This window comes from Mus musculus, chromosome 15 (genome assembly GCF_000001635.26).
Source record: "Mus musculus strain C57BL/6J chromosome 15, GRCm38.p6 C57BL/6J".
NCBI lineage: Eukaryota > Metazoa > Chordata > Mammalia > Rodentia > Muridae > Mus > Mus musculus.
In genome coordinates this window covers 4016458-4033555 of record NC_000081.6, presented here as the reverse complement: position 1 = coordinate 4033555, position 17098 = coordinate 4016458, and the positions used below count along the sequence as shown (strand labels likewise).

General features: G+C 43.5%; 1 protein-coding gene and 1 long non-coding RNA gene across 2 annotated transcripts in view; one reads left to right on the top strand and one right to left on the bottom strand.

The window, feature by feature from the left end:
- Oxct1 (3-oxoacid CoA transferase 1) overlaps positions 1-7128 on the bottom strand; it is a 128917-nt gene extending 121789 nt beyond the window's left edge. The window contains exon 1 of the mRNA NM_024188.6: positions 6707-7128. Coding sequence (NP_077150.1) covers positions 6707-6784 — 78 coding nt within the window. The 5' untranslated portion in view covers positions 6785-7128. The remainder of the gene's footprint in view (positions 1-6706) is intronic.
- BC037032 (cDNA Sequence BC037032) lies at positions 6150-13445 on the top strand. Its single transcript, NR_028266.1, has 2 exons — positions 6150-7537; positions 10212-13445. It is a non-coding gene; the product is annotated as a cDNA Sequence BC037032 (long non-coding RNA).
- Positions 13446-17098: the final 3653 nt, after the last annotated feature.

Below are 17098 nucleotides of genomic sequence, written 5' to 3'. Positions count from 1 at the left end.
AAAGTCTATCACTCTTTTTTTCCTCTAAAAAACATTTTAAATCTCTATCAATTAGCACAAAAGACTGTTTATGGGATCAACACTGAAACAAAGTTAAATAAGCAATAATGGTTGAGGTGACACACATGACCATGTGACTTTCATTCCTTTAAGTTTCTATTTTGGTCAAGGTCGAGTCAGGTGTTTGCACACGGCCCCAAAGCCTGAGACACAAGGACAGGGAGAGACAAGGACTTTGAAAGGGCTTAACCACAAAGGATGTTCTCTTCCTATCCTGAACTAGTAAGGATTTTTTTTTCTGTTTTAAACACACAGATACACAAGAGAGAGACTGACAGACAGACAGAGTGAGTGAGTGTGTGAGTGAGTGAGTGAGTGAGTGAGTGAGTGAGTGAGTGAGTCAGGGTCTCAGAAGTAAAATACATGATAGACCGATAGATGTGGTGGTCCATGCCTGTAATTCCAGCCCCAGAGGAACAGCGGCATAGGCAGAATGATCCAAACTGTAAAAACAAGCAGAGCGACTAGTCCTGGGTTTTGGCTTCCTGTCACACAGTCCTTCCATGTCTTCTGAAAGTGCTCTATTGTTCTACTTTGTCAATTACACACAGCAAATCTTTATGAGAACCCTGTTTTATAATGTGTAACTTTACGGTCATTATCTCTGTCTTGGAAAGATGAGCCCAGGCCTCACCAGCATAAGGAAGGAAGTAAGAGTTCATCTACATGCAGAGAGCCTGAAAGGTGAGGTCACCTTGGACTGCTTTTCTTTGGAATTCCACAGAATATGCTGGAAGAAGATTGGTTCCCCTGTGTGCCCTGAGAGCCTTTGAAGATTCAGAAACAGAAACACACAGCCACACAACTTAGCAAGAATCTCATCCCATTGTAGCAGCTGATAATTAGTATTGTCATAGTACTAACTAGCAGTCAGCACTAATTACCCGGGGCTTGTCCCTCTCTGAACTTCTTAGGAAAAAAGAGAGCCTGGAAGAAAAGGAAGAAGGAGAGAGAAAGACAGAAACAGAGACAAAGACAGAGACAGAGACAGAGACAGAGACAGACACAGAGACAGAACACAGAAAAGAGACCTTTCAGAAATATTTCAGAAAAAGTGGAAGTTGTACTGCAGATGTAGTTCAGTAGCAGAATGCTTACCTAGCAGGCAAAAGGCCCTGAGTTCAACAGATGTGAGAGACTGTTACAAAAGTACCCATACAACTAAAATCCCAAATCAGTAAGGTATACTGGAGAGACGGCTCAGTGGTTTAAAAGCACTCACTATCACAGAGTAGTCAGTTCAGTTCCGAGCACCCACATCTGGTGGCACACAAAACTGTCTGTAACTGCAGTTCCAAGAGGCTCAAAATCTGAAACTGTAGTTCCAAGGGGCTTAATGCCTGTAAATATGGTTACAGTGACTTCTAACCTTAACAGACACATGCATGCATTGCCTGCATAACATGTATGCATGCATGTGGTGCATACAAACTTATCAGGTCCTGCACAAAAAGATGTAAAAAAAGTAAAATCTGAAAGAAAGAAAAAAACTAGCTGGGGTGTTTTCTTGAATATTCCAGGGGGTGAAAGTACCCTCCTGTCAAATTCTAGTTCAGTCAGGACTGAAGAGATGTGTCAAAATTACGTAACTACTAAGTATGTCTCTGAAGAGAGGTGCTATTTTGATCAAAGTCAGGTGAGGAGCTTGCAGAAGGGCTAAAGATGACAACTGTCACACAGTTAGGATGAAGCTGTCTGCCTGACTACAGGGAACACCTGGGGGTGCCATCCTCCCTTGAGAAGTGATGCATTTTATCCACTCCCTTCGAAGACGGCACCGTGGGTTATATTTGTTGAAGATTTTCAAAACAGCTTTATGAATCCTTTCCCTTCCTTTAAAGCCCATTGCTTTCAGTCTTTCTTCCCCTTGACAATATCTTGCTGTGTGGGTCTGGCTAGTCTCAATGTCCTGGGCTTAAGCAGGACATCCTGTCTCCATCCCAAGTAGCTGGGACTGCAAACACATACTACAATCCAGCAACATGTTCATCTGAGTTACACTCCAGTTTGCCAGTCTGCATATTCAGAGATTACTTAGCAAGCCAGGAATCAAGTGCAGACAGTGGGGCAAGGAGGAAACTCAATGCCCTGGCAAATTGCACCACAGAGGATCAAAACCCACCTTAGGATCTCCAAAGCAGGCCCTTAAAGGGTTTTTTTTTTCTTTTCTATCTTACACACACACACACACACACACACACACACACACACACACACACACACCAGGTCCTCTACTCACACTGTGTCCCTGAGAGTCAAGAAATATCAGTGTCACTGGCACAAATTCTTAAGATTTGGCAACTAGGAGAAAGTGTATTGCTGATAACATCTACCTTTCTTCCTTAGACAGGCAAGTTCAAAGAGGCTCTTTAAACTACACCTAATTAACCTCTTCCAATATATTTTATAAATGAAGTGGCGTTATCTAAAACCAAATGCGTTGGTGAGGGATCTCCCTGGTGTGAACAGAACCCTGGGTTTGAGGAAATCCACAGCAGGAAACCTGTAGTTCCAGCACCAGAAGCAAAAGGATCAGAAACTGAAGGCTAGCCTTGGCTTTATACCATGTTCCAAGATAGCCTGGGCTTCATGAGATCCTACCTGGAAAAAAGTTTATGTGCCAGCAGCTGCCAAATAAATAAAAACATAAATTACTTTCATGTTTGCAGAGACTACCTAAGAAAATGTGGGGCAATACCATGTATAGCTCAGATAGCTATTTATTTTGGGGTATTTTAGTTGTGAGCCTAGCCTTTAATGGCTGAGCCATCTCTCTAGCCCATTGTGGGGTATTTTAACCAAGCTTTTAGTCACAATGTATTTTACTGGTCTACCCTCCTATCTTCAGCAGAACCCCATTTTATTATTGGTAGTAATTTCTCATATTAAAATTGAGTGAGAAAACAGTGATTAAGGATTTTGATAAAAGAAACAAAATTCTTGGGGTGCAAAATGTCTTTCAGTGTAACGTTTCTTCCATTAACATTTCCATTTTAATCTTCAGTTTCTTACAGCTAACCACAGAAGTCTTACTCCATGGTGGAACCTAAACTTCATCCCCTGACTTCCTTTCTAACCATTCACTAACACTATTATTTCCTTTACCTACATCTCTCTTCCATGTCATCCAACACTTGAGAACTTAGTAAAATATATGTGTCTGTGTATGTGTGTATGTATAATGTATGTATGTGTGTGTATATGTATATATACATATATATACATATATATAGTATGTGTATGTATATTATATATTATATATACATATACTATACATACTGTATATATACATATACTATATTATACATACTATATAATAAATAGTACATTATATATGTGTTATATATCATATACACATATTGTAATATACTATATATTATATACATATACATATACCATACATTATATATACATATTCTCTCTATAATATATACACACATATACACACACATATTTTACTAAGTTCTCAAGTGTTGGATGACAAGGAAAAGAGATGTAGGTAAAGGAAATAATAGTGTTCTAGTATATATATATATATATATATGATACACATATGTGTGTGTGTGTGTGTGTGTGTGTGTGCATGTGTCTGTATCTTGGTAGGGAAGGGTTGTACCACAGTGAACCTCTGGAGGTTAGAGGACAGGACAACAAAAAGTAGTCAGTTCTCTTTCTACCATGTAAGTCCTAGAAATTGAACTTGAGTTATAAGTCTTTGTGCGGCAGCTTTATCCATATCACTGACCTCAAACACTTTGTTTTTCTTCTGTTTGTAAATATAAGTATTACCTCAATAATAGAGTGATAGAGAACTATACACCCAAGTGGTGTCTAAATGTCACCTCACGACTGTTAAAGAAATCATGACACAGAAAGGTTGATATAGCCTATATTAGTATGGAAGTTTGTTTTGTTTTGTTTTGTTTTGTTTTGTTTTGTTTTTCGAGACAGGGTTTCTCTGTATAGCCCTGGCTGTCCTGGAACTCACTTTGTAGACCAGGCTGGCCTCGAACTCAGAAATCCGCCTGCCTCTGCCTCCCAGTGCTGGGATTAAAGGCGTGTGCCACCACCCCTGGCTCTTTTTGGTTTTGTTTTTTGGGTTTTTTTGTTTTTTGTTTTTTGTTTGTTTTTGTTTTTGTTTTGTTTTGTTTTTTGTAGTATGGAAGTTTGATAAACAAAATCAGGAAGAGCTGTCATGGAAAGAGGAAAGAAACCCAGTTAGGAGGAAAAGGCAGCACTATTCAGGTGAATAGCATGCAAGCTTGCCAGGAGGAAGCATCTCTGCCAAGAGGAATCAGCCAATGTTCAACATGAATCAATCCACTTAGAACCTACCCAGCTAGAAACCTTAGGGTGACACAGCACCAGATTGAAAAGCTTCCAGGTAATTCCAGGTCATGCTATAGCTCCAGACAAGGAACTTGTTCACCATGAATGGGAGGGAGAGAAGGAAGGAGAAAGGGAGGCAGGGAAAGAAGCAAGGATGAAGGAAAATAAGGAAAGAGAGATGGAGAGAGGGAGGGAGAAGGACAGAGGAAGGGAAAGAAGGAAGGGTGGAGGGAAGTAGGAAGGAGGGAGGGAAGGAAGATTTTTTTTAAGCATGGTAAATAAGTACACACCTTTAATTTCAGAATTCTGTAGGCTGAAGCAAAAGAATCATGGGTGCCAGGCCTTCCTGGCCCCCATAGCAAGATCCTGTCTCCCAAAACAAAAGCATAAAAGCATTTTTTAAATATCTATCTCAGTTTACCTGTTGGCTACATTTAGCCAGAAAGTATTCAAGGTTACTGAAGGTATCCACCAGGTTCTCTCAGGTGTGTACTAAAATGAGTATTCTTGGCAGAGCAGTCTGCAGTGTTGAGGGAGGCAAAGGACTGAGGTATACCGTGGTCCCAGTGAAACGAACACAGGGGTATTACAATTCAGCACAGGGGTATTACAATTCAGCACAGGGGTATTACAATTCAGCAGAGGCGGATGACTTACGCGCTAAGCAAGCAGCCAGTAAGGCCAACCAATGCATAAGCGGGCAGAACACCCCAGAGAGCAGGAGCTGCACCTTCTTTCCTCATTCCTGAGAAGCCTAACTTTGAACTGGGCCATGAACTTTTTACTAACCCATAATTACAGCTCATCCACCTAGAGGTTTGCTGGCTTGAGAAATGGTTTAATGATTATATTGAAAGTGGGGTAGACTAGAGGTGAATAATTTAAACTTAGACAAACATGCACTGTCAAAAGAAAGTTTTTGACCTTGGCCCAAGGACATCCCTGTGTCCTGGTTTTTTGCATCTGCTCCATCACTTGCAGCAGGTTGGCTGGTGGTTAAGTGCATCCAAATTTGCATGCAATTACCCAAATGCCTCCTTTGAGGAATTTAACAACGCAATGACTCAGTTCTGAACCATTCCCTAGCACACGAGGGAGTCCTGTGATGACATCTTTAGATTCTCAACACTCAGAGATTGAAGGCAAGGAAATGAGCAACAGGGGAAGGAGTTCAAGAGCACACAGTGCAAGTAAATGCCCTGCGTGATGCACTCTTCTTAAGTTCAGGACTGCAATTTGAAACCTCTTCAAAGAAAACTTTGCAGGTTCGGGAAGAGGCTCCTGAGCAAACTGAACACTCCAAGGTGAATCCACCCTCCTCCCCACCCTCCTCCAGCACTCAGTTCCTTGGTCCCATACTCAAATCCAACCCGAATGTGTGCTTAGAGGCTAGACCCTCTACAATGTATAAGCAAAAATATCCACCACCAGCTAGTCTGCTAGGAGGGCGACTCAGGATACCATTCTGTGGGTCAAGGTGTTTGGGTTTTTTTGTTTTTGTTTTTGATTTTTGTTTTTTTACGGTCTTTGAACATTGCAAGTCTCTAACCCGGAGGGGACGGAGAGGAATTCAAAATAAAGGACCGAGGCGTTTGCAAACTGCAGCGGAGCGCCGCCAGCCCTCCTTCTGCTTCCAAACGCTTGGCAGGCTAAATCGCCCCGTGACAAGAGCTCCAGTCCGGGTTCCCCTTTCTACCGCCATATAGGGAAGGGGAGGATGGGGAGCGGCAGTCCGCCTCCGCAGCGCACAGCATCCGCCCACTTGGCGGTGAACTTGAGCCAGCAGCGGTTAACCCGGCCCGGGGTTCTGGGCCTCAGCCGGCGCCAGCAGCTCCCTCAGGTGGGGCGCAAGCCTCAGCGCGCCGCCCTTCTCCGCTCCTCTCCTCCAACCGGCCCTTACCTAGGGCGACGGCCCCGGGGACCCCCTTCCCAAGGGCGTCGGCCTGGAGCCTGGAGTCTGTAGGAGTGGCGGGAGATGGGGACGCGAGTCCCTGGACGCCGACAGTCTGTCTCTAAGGCGTTGCTGCGTGGCTTTGGTACACAGAGCCTCGACCGCTTCTCCACCGCTGCAAGCACAGCGGGGAAGTGGATGGAGAAGCAAAGACAGACAGACAGACAGACAGACAGACAAGCGGCGGCGGGGCTACCCTGAAACCCGAGCGTCTCCAAGCCCCCACCCCCAACCCCCGGGCACGGCGCTGCAGATGCCAGATCCCCGACCAGAGGCGGTGGAGATGGGCAGGGCAAAGAACGCGCGCGCCGCTCGCAGCTCGTCCGCGCGTGGCCTTCCTCTTGCCCCCCTGCACCTTCAATTTACCTTATGCAGGGCGCCCCGCGAGCTGCGGGCTGAGGCGCCGAGCCGAAGCCCAGAGGACAGGAGTTTGAGAGCCGCCATCTTCGGCCCCGGGTGCGGGAGACGGTGGCGCGCGCGGGAGTGCGTGCGAGTGCTGGTTGCCCGGGGCCGCGGCGGCGTCACCGGCTAAGAAGAGAGAAGGCAAGGCGAGCGGTAGGGCGGGCTGGAGGCTCGACCGCGCGTCAGTGACGTCCTCGGGACCTCAGAGCGGTGCCGCCCCTTGCTGCCTGCTGGCTTGTCAAGAAGCGAGACAGGGAGGGGCTCACGGCTAGGAATGGAAAGGCTGCACAGCTAGGACGAGCCCCGCGGGTTGTGCCGGGGCCGGAGGTGCTGGGCTCCAGCTCATCTGCGGGCACACCCGCAGCGGCGGGCGCTGCACTCAGGCTGGAGGGGGCGCTAGAGCCTGCCTTCCCCTCGCGCAAGGCTTGGCATCAACCAGGGTTTCGGGTTGCCAAGGGCCTGGAGGGTCTCTTACTGAACGTGTTACTTTTCCAAATCGCCCTCTGGAATGAGTACAGGTACAAAGGGTCACTGATAAAGATCTCCTTCCAGATCTAGACAGCTCACCTTTCCAACATTTCTCAACCCCAACACCCACAACTCTCTTCAAGTCTGGTTTTGCCCTTAGTTTCCTCTGAAACCCAGCAGCGTGCTGACTGACCCTCATGAGACATGACCTGCTTAACCGACAGAGGGACAAGATTAGAACTGGGCTGTTGTTCCCCATCATCCTACTCTGTGTTCCAGAATTTTCCTGGAACCGGAGTCCCAACAATTCCAGAAATTACAGAACAGGTATAAGCACAGAAGTGTCTGTCTCCTCTCCTCCTCGTCCTTGTCCATGTTGTATAATTCCCCTCACCTTGTAATGCTCTTCCTGTTGCAGTTTTGTATGAGAAAAGCCAGTCAAGGGACACAATGAACACAAAAATGCTCGGCACTAAATTTAGCTAATATTCGGTGGTGGGTTAACTTCATCGTTTTGGAGGTTTTCGTTTTGGAGTTTGTTTTTTGCTGTTTTGTTTGAGGAAGGATCTCTAGCTCTCTTAGGTCCCACTGAAACTCTATATATGGCTCAGGCTGACCTCCAACTTTTTTCTATTGCGGCAGCCTATCCCAGAGTATGTGCAATTGTGCCTGGCTCAAGCCTTATCTTTTGACTGGCACCCAACCGGCCTGAACCATTTCTTCAGGACGTTCTACACTCACCGCCGAGTTTAAAAGACCACTTGGAAGCCCGGGAAATCCTTTTATTGGATTAAAAGCCCATCGAGTCCTGGAAGAACAGTTTAAATTTGAAGTGATGCAAAACCCATGACAACAGTAAATGACTCTTTAACTTCCTTAAAAAGTATGCCGATACAATGAAGGATGAACAGTCCTGTTTAATTAAAACCTGTCTACTGGCCTGGGGAGATGGTAAAGACACTTGCCTCCAAGCTTAGTGACCTCAGTTTGATCCCTGGGACCCACATGGTAGCAGGGAAGAACCAACTCCAGCCAAGTCCTCCTCCGACCTCACATGCACTGCAGCGAGTGCATGCCTGTGTATGTGCGCCAAAACAAATGAATAAGGAATTTAAAAATCTGCACAGAAAAGCAACTACCTCAGTACTCCCTTAACTCAAAAATGTCTCCTGTAAAGATTACGGTTTTAACATGGAAATAAAATATCAAGTTAAACTATCATCTGATTGCATAGGAGAAGTGAACTCAGTAATCCTGGATATTTTGGGGGCGCATTTTAATAAGCTGTGAAGAGTTCGAATGTTTAAACCGAAGTCCCATGACTAGCCCTAACATGGCGGCTGTTGTGCTGCAGTTTTGAGAAGGAACAACAAAAGCTGGTACTACAGTTGTTCTTCCACTTTTTTCCTTCCAGGGCCACGTGAAAGGGAAAAAAAAAAAAAAAAGCACTGGCAACTTGTCTCGTAGTCATCTGACTCACTCTTCTTGGCTGGTCACATGTATTTCTCCTAAATGAAGACGGTGGATATTTTAAATTTATTATTCTGCAGAATTAAGGCTGCTAGGAAAAACAAAACCAAAACAAACAAAAAAGCAAAACCAGCCTCCGTACTGCACAGCCAGAAGGGAGAGGGGCTGCATTTTTTGATAAGCCCACGGCTTCATTTTACATCAGCTCAACAATGTGTAAGGCATCAATTCAACTTGAAAGAGTGTTTATTCTGTACCAATCTTTTTTCCTGATTCTACAAAAGCCATTTTAATTTATAACTTGCATATAAAAAGTCTGATTCTTTTAAATTTCTTATTAGTAGGACCATTTCCCTCTCCCATTATGTAGGCATGGGGATTGAGGACTGAATCTAAGGCCTCCTGCGTGGGCATTCCCAATGAGTATATCCCCTGTTCTGTTTTTAAGTTGCCCAGCTGAGCCTTAAATACACTCTGTAGTCCAGGCTGGACTGGAACTTCTCATCCTTCTGCCTCAGCCTCCCAAGTAGCTAGGATTATAGGCCTGCAATTGCAGGGCCACTTTCCTCAGTACTCTGAAAAGCAGTTTCTAACCAATATTCTACATTCATGAGATTTTCCTTGTAAAACCTTATACCACTTAACATTCACACTCTTAAAAAAAAAAAAACTGGCTAATGAAATTCAAAGACTTAAAAAAATTCCACACAGGTAATAAGGAAAGGGTTATGTTCTGAGGTTGTAGGTTGAGGTGTCCTTCACCAGGTAAATGTGACCTGTTAGATTGTAGTGGCAATGTTTCTGCTTGAGAGATTTCATTTTCATTCTCCTGAGATATTGTGCCATAGCTCATGCCTTTACTGAAGATAAGACACCCTTTCCTTTTGGTTAGCAGCATGTTCCTCCAGGATGAAAATCCAGGGCAGCTGAAGACTTGTTTTCAAATGTCGTCTAACCGGCTTAACTAGTGGTAGGAGTTTTATCTATGTGGTATGAGGCAGTTACAAAAATTCATAAATGCCTCATTCTATATAATGGTCCTTTAAGCAGTGTTTGAGATCTTTCAAACACTTGTCCTTCAGTAGGAAAACAAAACTTATCTCAAGGTTCTTATCAATTTGTAAAGCTAAAGTATTTTTTACTATGTAAATCATTGATTTGCCTATTTTATTAACTTAATATTTTCAAATTCCTTTGAAGCAATGATGTTTACTCAATTTTGTTTAAGTAATACATTAAAATGAATCAGATTGTTCCTGTTATATTTTTTATAGGAGAAAATGAAAATATATGAGTTACACAGTCAAAAAATGAAAATGAGAGTCATGTTACGGTGCTAAGAAAACTTCAGGAGAAAAACACAGCCATCTAAGTGTGCTCAGCTTCAGCATAGGACACCTGCTTTGGATTCTCAGCCTCTCCAATGTCAGGGAGAGACTGCCATAATTGACTTTGTTCCCCCTGAAACTGTGAGCCCAAAAATGAGTCCTTTCTTCTATAAACTGGTTTTGATCATTGTGTTTTATCACAGCAACCGTTAAATACAGAAGTTGGTGCTAGAGTGGGCTGAAGCTGTGTAGCACTTGACTGTGTTGCTTTGAAGAGGAAGGTGGAAGACTGTGGAGATCTGGCCTGGAGCAGCATCTGGATACTTTCGGCAGAACTTAAAAGGCAACCCTAAAGGAAGCCTGAAAGATAACCACACTGAGAGCAATGAGGACTGTGGAGACCCAGAGCAGAAGGTTTCAGAGAGGAACACTATCAGCCATTGGGCTCCAAGCTCTTGTGATATTTGGGCAAAGAATCTAATGGCCCTGGGCTTTGATCCTAAGAACTTACCTAAGGGGAAATTTTTAAAGTAACAGAATAATTTCTATAGTGGAATAAAATTTCAAGACCACATAACATTGAGTCTGTGGCATGGTTTTTATTGATAATGCTTCGGATCTATGATGGAAAAGAGACAGAAATTAAAAATGGACATTTTGGTGAGATAAGGAGCATTGGGAATCTTACTGCCCACATTGAAATAGAGGCTATAATTGCTCAGGAGTCAAGCACCATTAAGGAGAGACCTGCTCTACACTGGAATGTGGTTAACACTCCGCCCAGCTAAGCCTCTACATTCTGAAAGGAAAAAGACTAAGAGGTGACTAGCCAAACTTAGCAGGTATCTCAATATGATGTTATCTTGGATGCATGAAGGAGACCACACCGGTTCATAGACTCCTCTTCCTGGATCTTAGATGCATGAAGGAGACCATGCCGGTTCATAGACTCCTCTTCCTGGGCCTCAGGGAGCTGCTGGGGCCAAGAAACATGTGGAAGAGGGGTCACTACATGAAGGCTTTGAGAAGGCAAGAGGCTCTAAGAAAGCATTGCAGGAAACTGTGAAAGTAAAGCTCTTGCAGTAAAGATCCCAAATTTTTGGTGATTCAGCAGCCACGGCTTACCTGCTGTGACAAGTTATGCTTTGATTACTGTGCCTAGAGAGATCCATGAAACAAAAAGAAATTCTCCCTTCCCTAGGGACAAGATACTTCAAAAATGCTGGAGGCTGTTGTTTAAGGAAGATAACAAGCCACATGTTTTCGCACTCATAAACAAGTTTGTTTGCCCCAACTGCATTGGCTGTCTCTATCACCAGTAGGCAGAGGTAAGGAAACAGGAAACATGTCAAGATATATGCTTGTCCTTCATTGTATGTTTGTCCTTCATTGGATATTGATTGGCCTTGTGGGGTTGCCTTTTTAAGCCTCTGCAAGATGTGATTCATCACCAATTGCTGGGAACCTGGGAATGAACCGGGTCAGAGTCCATCCTCCTGGCCAGCATCTAATTAACGATTGCTTCATATTTGACTCAAAGATTGTGGTAGTGGTCTTATTCCCAACTGGTGAGATTAACACTGCCAAAGAGAACTGCAAACAGGGGCAGAACCAGCCCAGGAGAGATGTGTACGTCGCAGGCAGCAAAGGTGGGGGTGTAGAGGTATCTAAGCCCCTCGACATCAGATGTGAAACTACAGATTTGGTCTTGGCCCTGTTGAGTTCTGATCTTACTTTGGCATAGCATTCCCATTTAGAAGGTTTGTGGGTATTATATTCTGGGGTATTACACATTGAACACATGTGAATTGTGTTTTGATCTTACAGTGGTTACAATTAAGAGAGTTCCTTGAGCCTCAGAAGAGACTTTGGGCTTTTGAGTTTTACAGAATATTGAGGCTGTGAGAAACAATGAGGAGTTTTGAAATCAGATTAAAGAAATTTTGCATTAAGATACAGTTATGAGCTTATGGAAGCTGGGGAGTGCAATGTAGTGTTTTAAATAAGAAATGTTTCCATTAACCTGGGAATTAGAGCACATGGGTCCTCAGTAGGTAGCTTTGTTTCGGAGAGGTTTAGAAGGTATGGTCTTGTTGGAGGACGTGTGTACTGGTAACAAGAGTTGGGAATATATCCTGTCTACTTCCAGTATGCTGGCTGTCTGCTTTGTGCTTCTGGTTAAGATATGATAACTCAGTTTCCTGTTCCTACTGCCATCCCTGCTACTGGTCATGCATCCCCACTGTGATGGAATCTTATACCTCTGGTACCACATAAACACTTCCTCCTACAAATTGCCTTCGTACTCAGCTATCTAGTGCACTCAACGTCATCATAGAACACCTGCTTTGGTGCCCTGTGTGGAGCCCTGGCTGTCCTGGAACATGCTCTGTAGACCAGACTGGCCTCGAACTCTGCCTTGAGACCCACCTGCTTCTGCATCCCAAGTTCTGGGATTACAGGTGTGCACCACCACTGCCTGGTGTGCCTTTGGAATTTTATAGGATGAACTCACAGGGTTTCAGAACCAAGTGTTGGCAGCAAACCAACAAAACCGCATGTGAGAGCTGTGACTTATACTTGGTCATAAAGATAGAAACTGACAGAACGCCGTTCTGGATGCTAGAGAGCTAAGTGACAGCTGATTCTGAGCTTCGCATTCCCATGTGGCAAACTGCAGCCTAACTTAAGAATACATTCTCATAACAAATAGCTGAATGTCAGCCAGTCTCAGCAGCTGTAGGTCAGCCAAACATAGGCTCACCAGGCTATTTCCCTATGATGCAAATAGCTTGTCACACCATGCTCACAAAAGGCAAAGCTGAGCTGTGATTAATCAAGGGACTTATTTTTTTCCTTCGTCTTTCCACAATTAATGCCTGCCTACACTAGGGTGTAGGGCTCTCTGATCCTCTGAACCACTAGGGACTCACTAATGAATCTTGTTCAAATAAACTTCTGAGTTTAATTTAATTTTTTTTCTTATAACAAGTTTCTTATATAGGTTTGTTTATTCTCTTTATATCCTTATAGCAGAAAGTTATGTCATATCTTTTATATGGGCAATAATTCCATTTCATAGGAACTCCACCCTAATGTCATAATCACTTTCAAAAAGCCCCACACCCACATATTATTACATTTGTGATTAGGATTCAATTTATGAGGTGACCAAGGGTAGGGAGTGCATATTTAGACCATGGCTAGTATTTCATCTTTGCTCACACACCAGGAAACATCAGGCAGGATTTAAACTCTGTACTTTATATTCATCTTTCTTACCCTTAGACCCCTCTTCCTGAGATATCTTTGAATTTCACACTAGTTCTCCAGTTTGACAAAACCTGCATTATTTCTGGGTTTCCATTTCAGTTTTGTTCATATAGATGATTGTGAATCCCCCCACCCCCAAATAAACACTGCTCCTCTATTACATTTAAGCATTCTTTCACCTTTCATTTCGGATGTATACCCAGTGTTTTTAGAACCTTTCCTAAGTATTTTGAGAAGTCTTTGAAGGTACGAGGATGGACATCAGAGTCAGATAAAGTCTGAGAACAAGATGGTCATTTAATGTCTCAAAGAAGCCAAGGATGGACCGGCTGCTGACCTTTATCTTAGATGAGGATATTTCTTGGAAAATATTAACCATAATGGCTGGAGAGATGGGTCAGTGGTTGAGAGAATTTGCTACTCGTGCAGAGCATCTTTGTTTTGGTTCCCATCACCCACATGGCAGCTTATATTTGTCTATAACTCCATTTCCAAGGAATCTTATACCCTCTTCTGGCCTCCACAGGCACCACACATGGCACAAACTAGTCTTGGGCACATGCAGATAAAACATTCATACACATAAAATAAAGAATTCTTTTTTAAAAAAGAAAAATATAACTGTAAAATGGCCAGACCCCAGGCCACTCCAGCTCTTGTGAAAGTAGGGTCTTGCTTCTGCTTCTAAGGTAGACAGATATTTGTGTCTGTCGGTGCCCTCAAGCCACTTCTCCACAATTTCTGAGGAAAAGATTCCCTTGAAACTTTGCTTCAGTCTCCCTACTCTTTGCTTCAGATTAATTTCCCGTATCACTGCATCAAATGTTCCTGTCAGCATCACAGGGTAAAGTCTTAATATGCAGTTGTAGTCAGAATTTTAAAAGCATGTACCTTTAAAAGGCTATCTAATTTTAAGGACTCAACACAGATACTGGTTGACATTTGAAATTGAACTGTTTATATTTCAACTGTTATATCAATAGTCCTCTCTGGAAGAACAACCAGTACTCTTAATCATTGAGCCATCTCTTCTATCCCATTTCAGTTGCTTTTGCTCCAGTATTTTATCACAGTAATAGCAAAGTAACTAATACATGGCCGAATGTCATTGCTCATCACAGCGGAGTATTTGTCCAACAAGTGTATATAAAATACGGGAAGCTGGAGTAAGATGGTCAGGTTGCGTTCTGATGGTCCACATCAGCTCTGCCATGGCATGGCTGCTTGGGGAAGGCAGAACAAGGGGAGTCTGACTCCATACTGCCACTGGGGCTAGTGCAGGACTATAGGGAAGCACCACGGAACTGCTCCAGGGGTGGAAAAGCCAAAGCTGGTTTGGGGTTCCCAGGCCTGTGACAAGGCTTGGGCCATGGGGTTCTCCAGATCTTGGACTTTCAGGAGGCAGGCTTGGTGGCGGTTGTGGCTGGGAGCACAGAGAGGCCTTCTATGGGAGATTAGGCTGCAGCTCCATAGTAGACGACCTTCTCCATGGCTCCCCACAATAGATCTCAATGAAAAGGGAAGGTCCATGATTCCAAACAGTTTATCATCATGGTGGAAAGTGGATGCACAAAACAATACTCCACTTCACAGGGTGGGACTGTGATTAAATACAGTTTGCAGGGAGGGGTGTCTGGGAAGGGAAGCTTATTGGCTATGCCCTCCAGGCCACTAGGTACCTCATTAGCATGGAGAACTCCGTTTTGAGCCTACTTGACTGTGGTCTCTGCTCTTTTCCTATGGTCTTGTTCTGAAATGTTATGGATGCCTCATCTACCTGTAGAATGGTTTGGGTGTTGCCACAGATGGGCACAAATCTCAGGGGTGGAGAGGTGGGGGTTGGGGGGGGAGGGAGTGCAGCTATATGACAGAGGCCTGGTGCCAGGAGCAGGCGAAGCTCCTACTGCCCCTTCAGGGTCTCTGAGGCTTCAAGTCTTTAGCTCAATCTTACCACGCTTCCTTTCACCATCCACGACCCTGCAGGGTCATATGTTCAAGGTATAGCTGGGCTACATAACAACACTGACTCAACACACACACACACACACACACACACACACACACTGTGCTTAAAACCATGAAAGTGCACTATATATATTTTCAGAGGCTCATTTCAATACGACTATTTTCACTTGACATTTATATATAGCAACAGAAGACACTGATACTAAAAGCTATTTACTATTGAAAGAAATATATTCTACTTCTTGCTTCAAGTATGTGAGATCCCTTAACATAAGCATCTAATGAGAATCTAGGGCACGCTGTGGTGTGACCACAATTTTCTTAATACTGTGTAGCCAAACACAAAGATAATAATAATAAACCACCAGATATAAACCAATAGTTACAATAATCACCAGAAGATACTTTTTATTCTCATTTACAACAGAGAAATGCTCTTCCATTAAAAGAATATGATAAGCCGGGCGTGGTGGCGCACGCCTTTAATCCCAGCACTTGGGAGGCAGAGGCAGGAGGATTTCTGAGTTCGAGGCCAGCCTGGTCTACAAAGTGAGCTCCAGGACAGCCAGGGCTATACAGAGAAACCCTGTCTCGAAAAAACAAAAAAACAAAAAAAGAATATGATGTATTTAAGCTATGAATTATTTTATTATGTTGGGGTTGTAGGTAAATTTATTTGAAAGGATCATTCTCACTACATATATCCTTGAAACCAATGGTTGTGACGAGATAAATCAGCCTTTCTGTTTTTTGCCCATGCCAAAGAGGTTATGACATGGAACCTTTGCTAATGACTTTTTCCTTTGTCAGCTGAGCAAGCCCCTGCTCATCTTTCAGGATCACTATCAGACATCATTCCTCATGCACCTTGACTACGCTGAAGTCCACTTCCTAGAGAACCACTTTTCATTTACCCCATGCTCTTAGAATCTTTTGTGACCTATACTATGATCTTTTCAGGAATATCATGGTTGATTTTTATAGGCATTGTGTCATGGGGTTAATGCTGAGTACAGAGAAGATGCTTGTCGTGATTTCAATATGGGTGGCCCAGAGAGTGAGTGACACTATTAGGAAGTGTGGTCTTGTTGGAATTGGCGTGGCCTTGTTGGAGAAAGTGTGTTACTGTGGGGATGGGCTTTGAGATCCTCCTCCTAGCTGCCTGGAAGTCAGTCTTCTCCTGTTTGCTATCAAAACTAGATGTAAAACTCTCAGCTCCTTCAGCACCATGCCTGCCTAGACACTGTCATGTTTCCTACCATGAGGATGATGGACTGAACCTCAGAACCAGTAAGCCAGACCCAATTAAATGTTGTTCTTTATCAAAGCTGCCTTGGTCATGGTGTTTCTTCTTTTACAGCGATGGAAACCCTAATTAATACAATGCTCAACACATGTCACTTGTGTTGATTTGAGTTGCCATCCTCTCTATCCTGGCACAAGGCATGAGGTGTAATCTGTACCTGTCAGCTCATCTCTTTAGATGGAACATCTCTTCCCTAATCATGATGTGAAAGTAATAATTGTTCCCATATTCATTCTCTTTCTTCTGCTGACCATTAAGCTCTTGGCCTTTCTTCTCTAGAATGGTTCATGTCTGGATCCTTACAGTAACCAGTAACTCTAACTGCCCTTTCCCCATGGATAACCTGCTATAAAAGAACATAAATTCAATAGCCATTCAATGTATTATTCTATTACATCTTTATTTTCCTACAAAGTGTACTGTGTCTTTTTTTCATTATTATTTCCTCTCCCGTTTGAAAAAAATCATAAGTAAACTAACTCTTTTTTCACAAGGAAGTAAACAAAACTAAAACATGAAGTTGGCAACCACTTCCTACTGGTCATG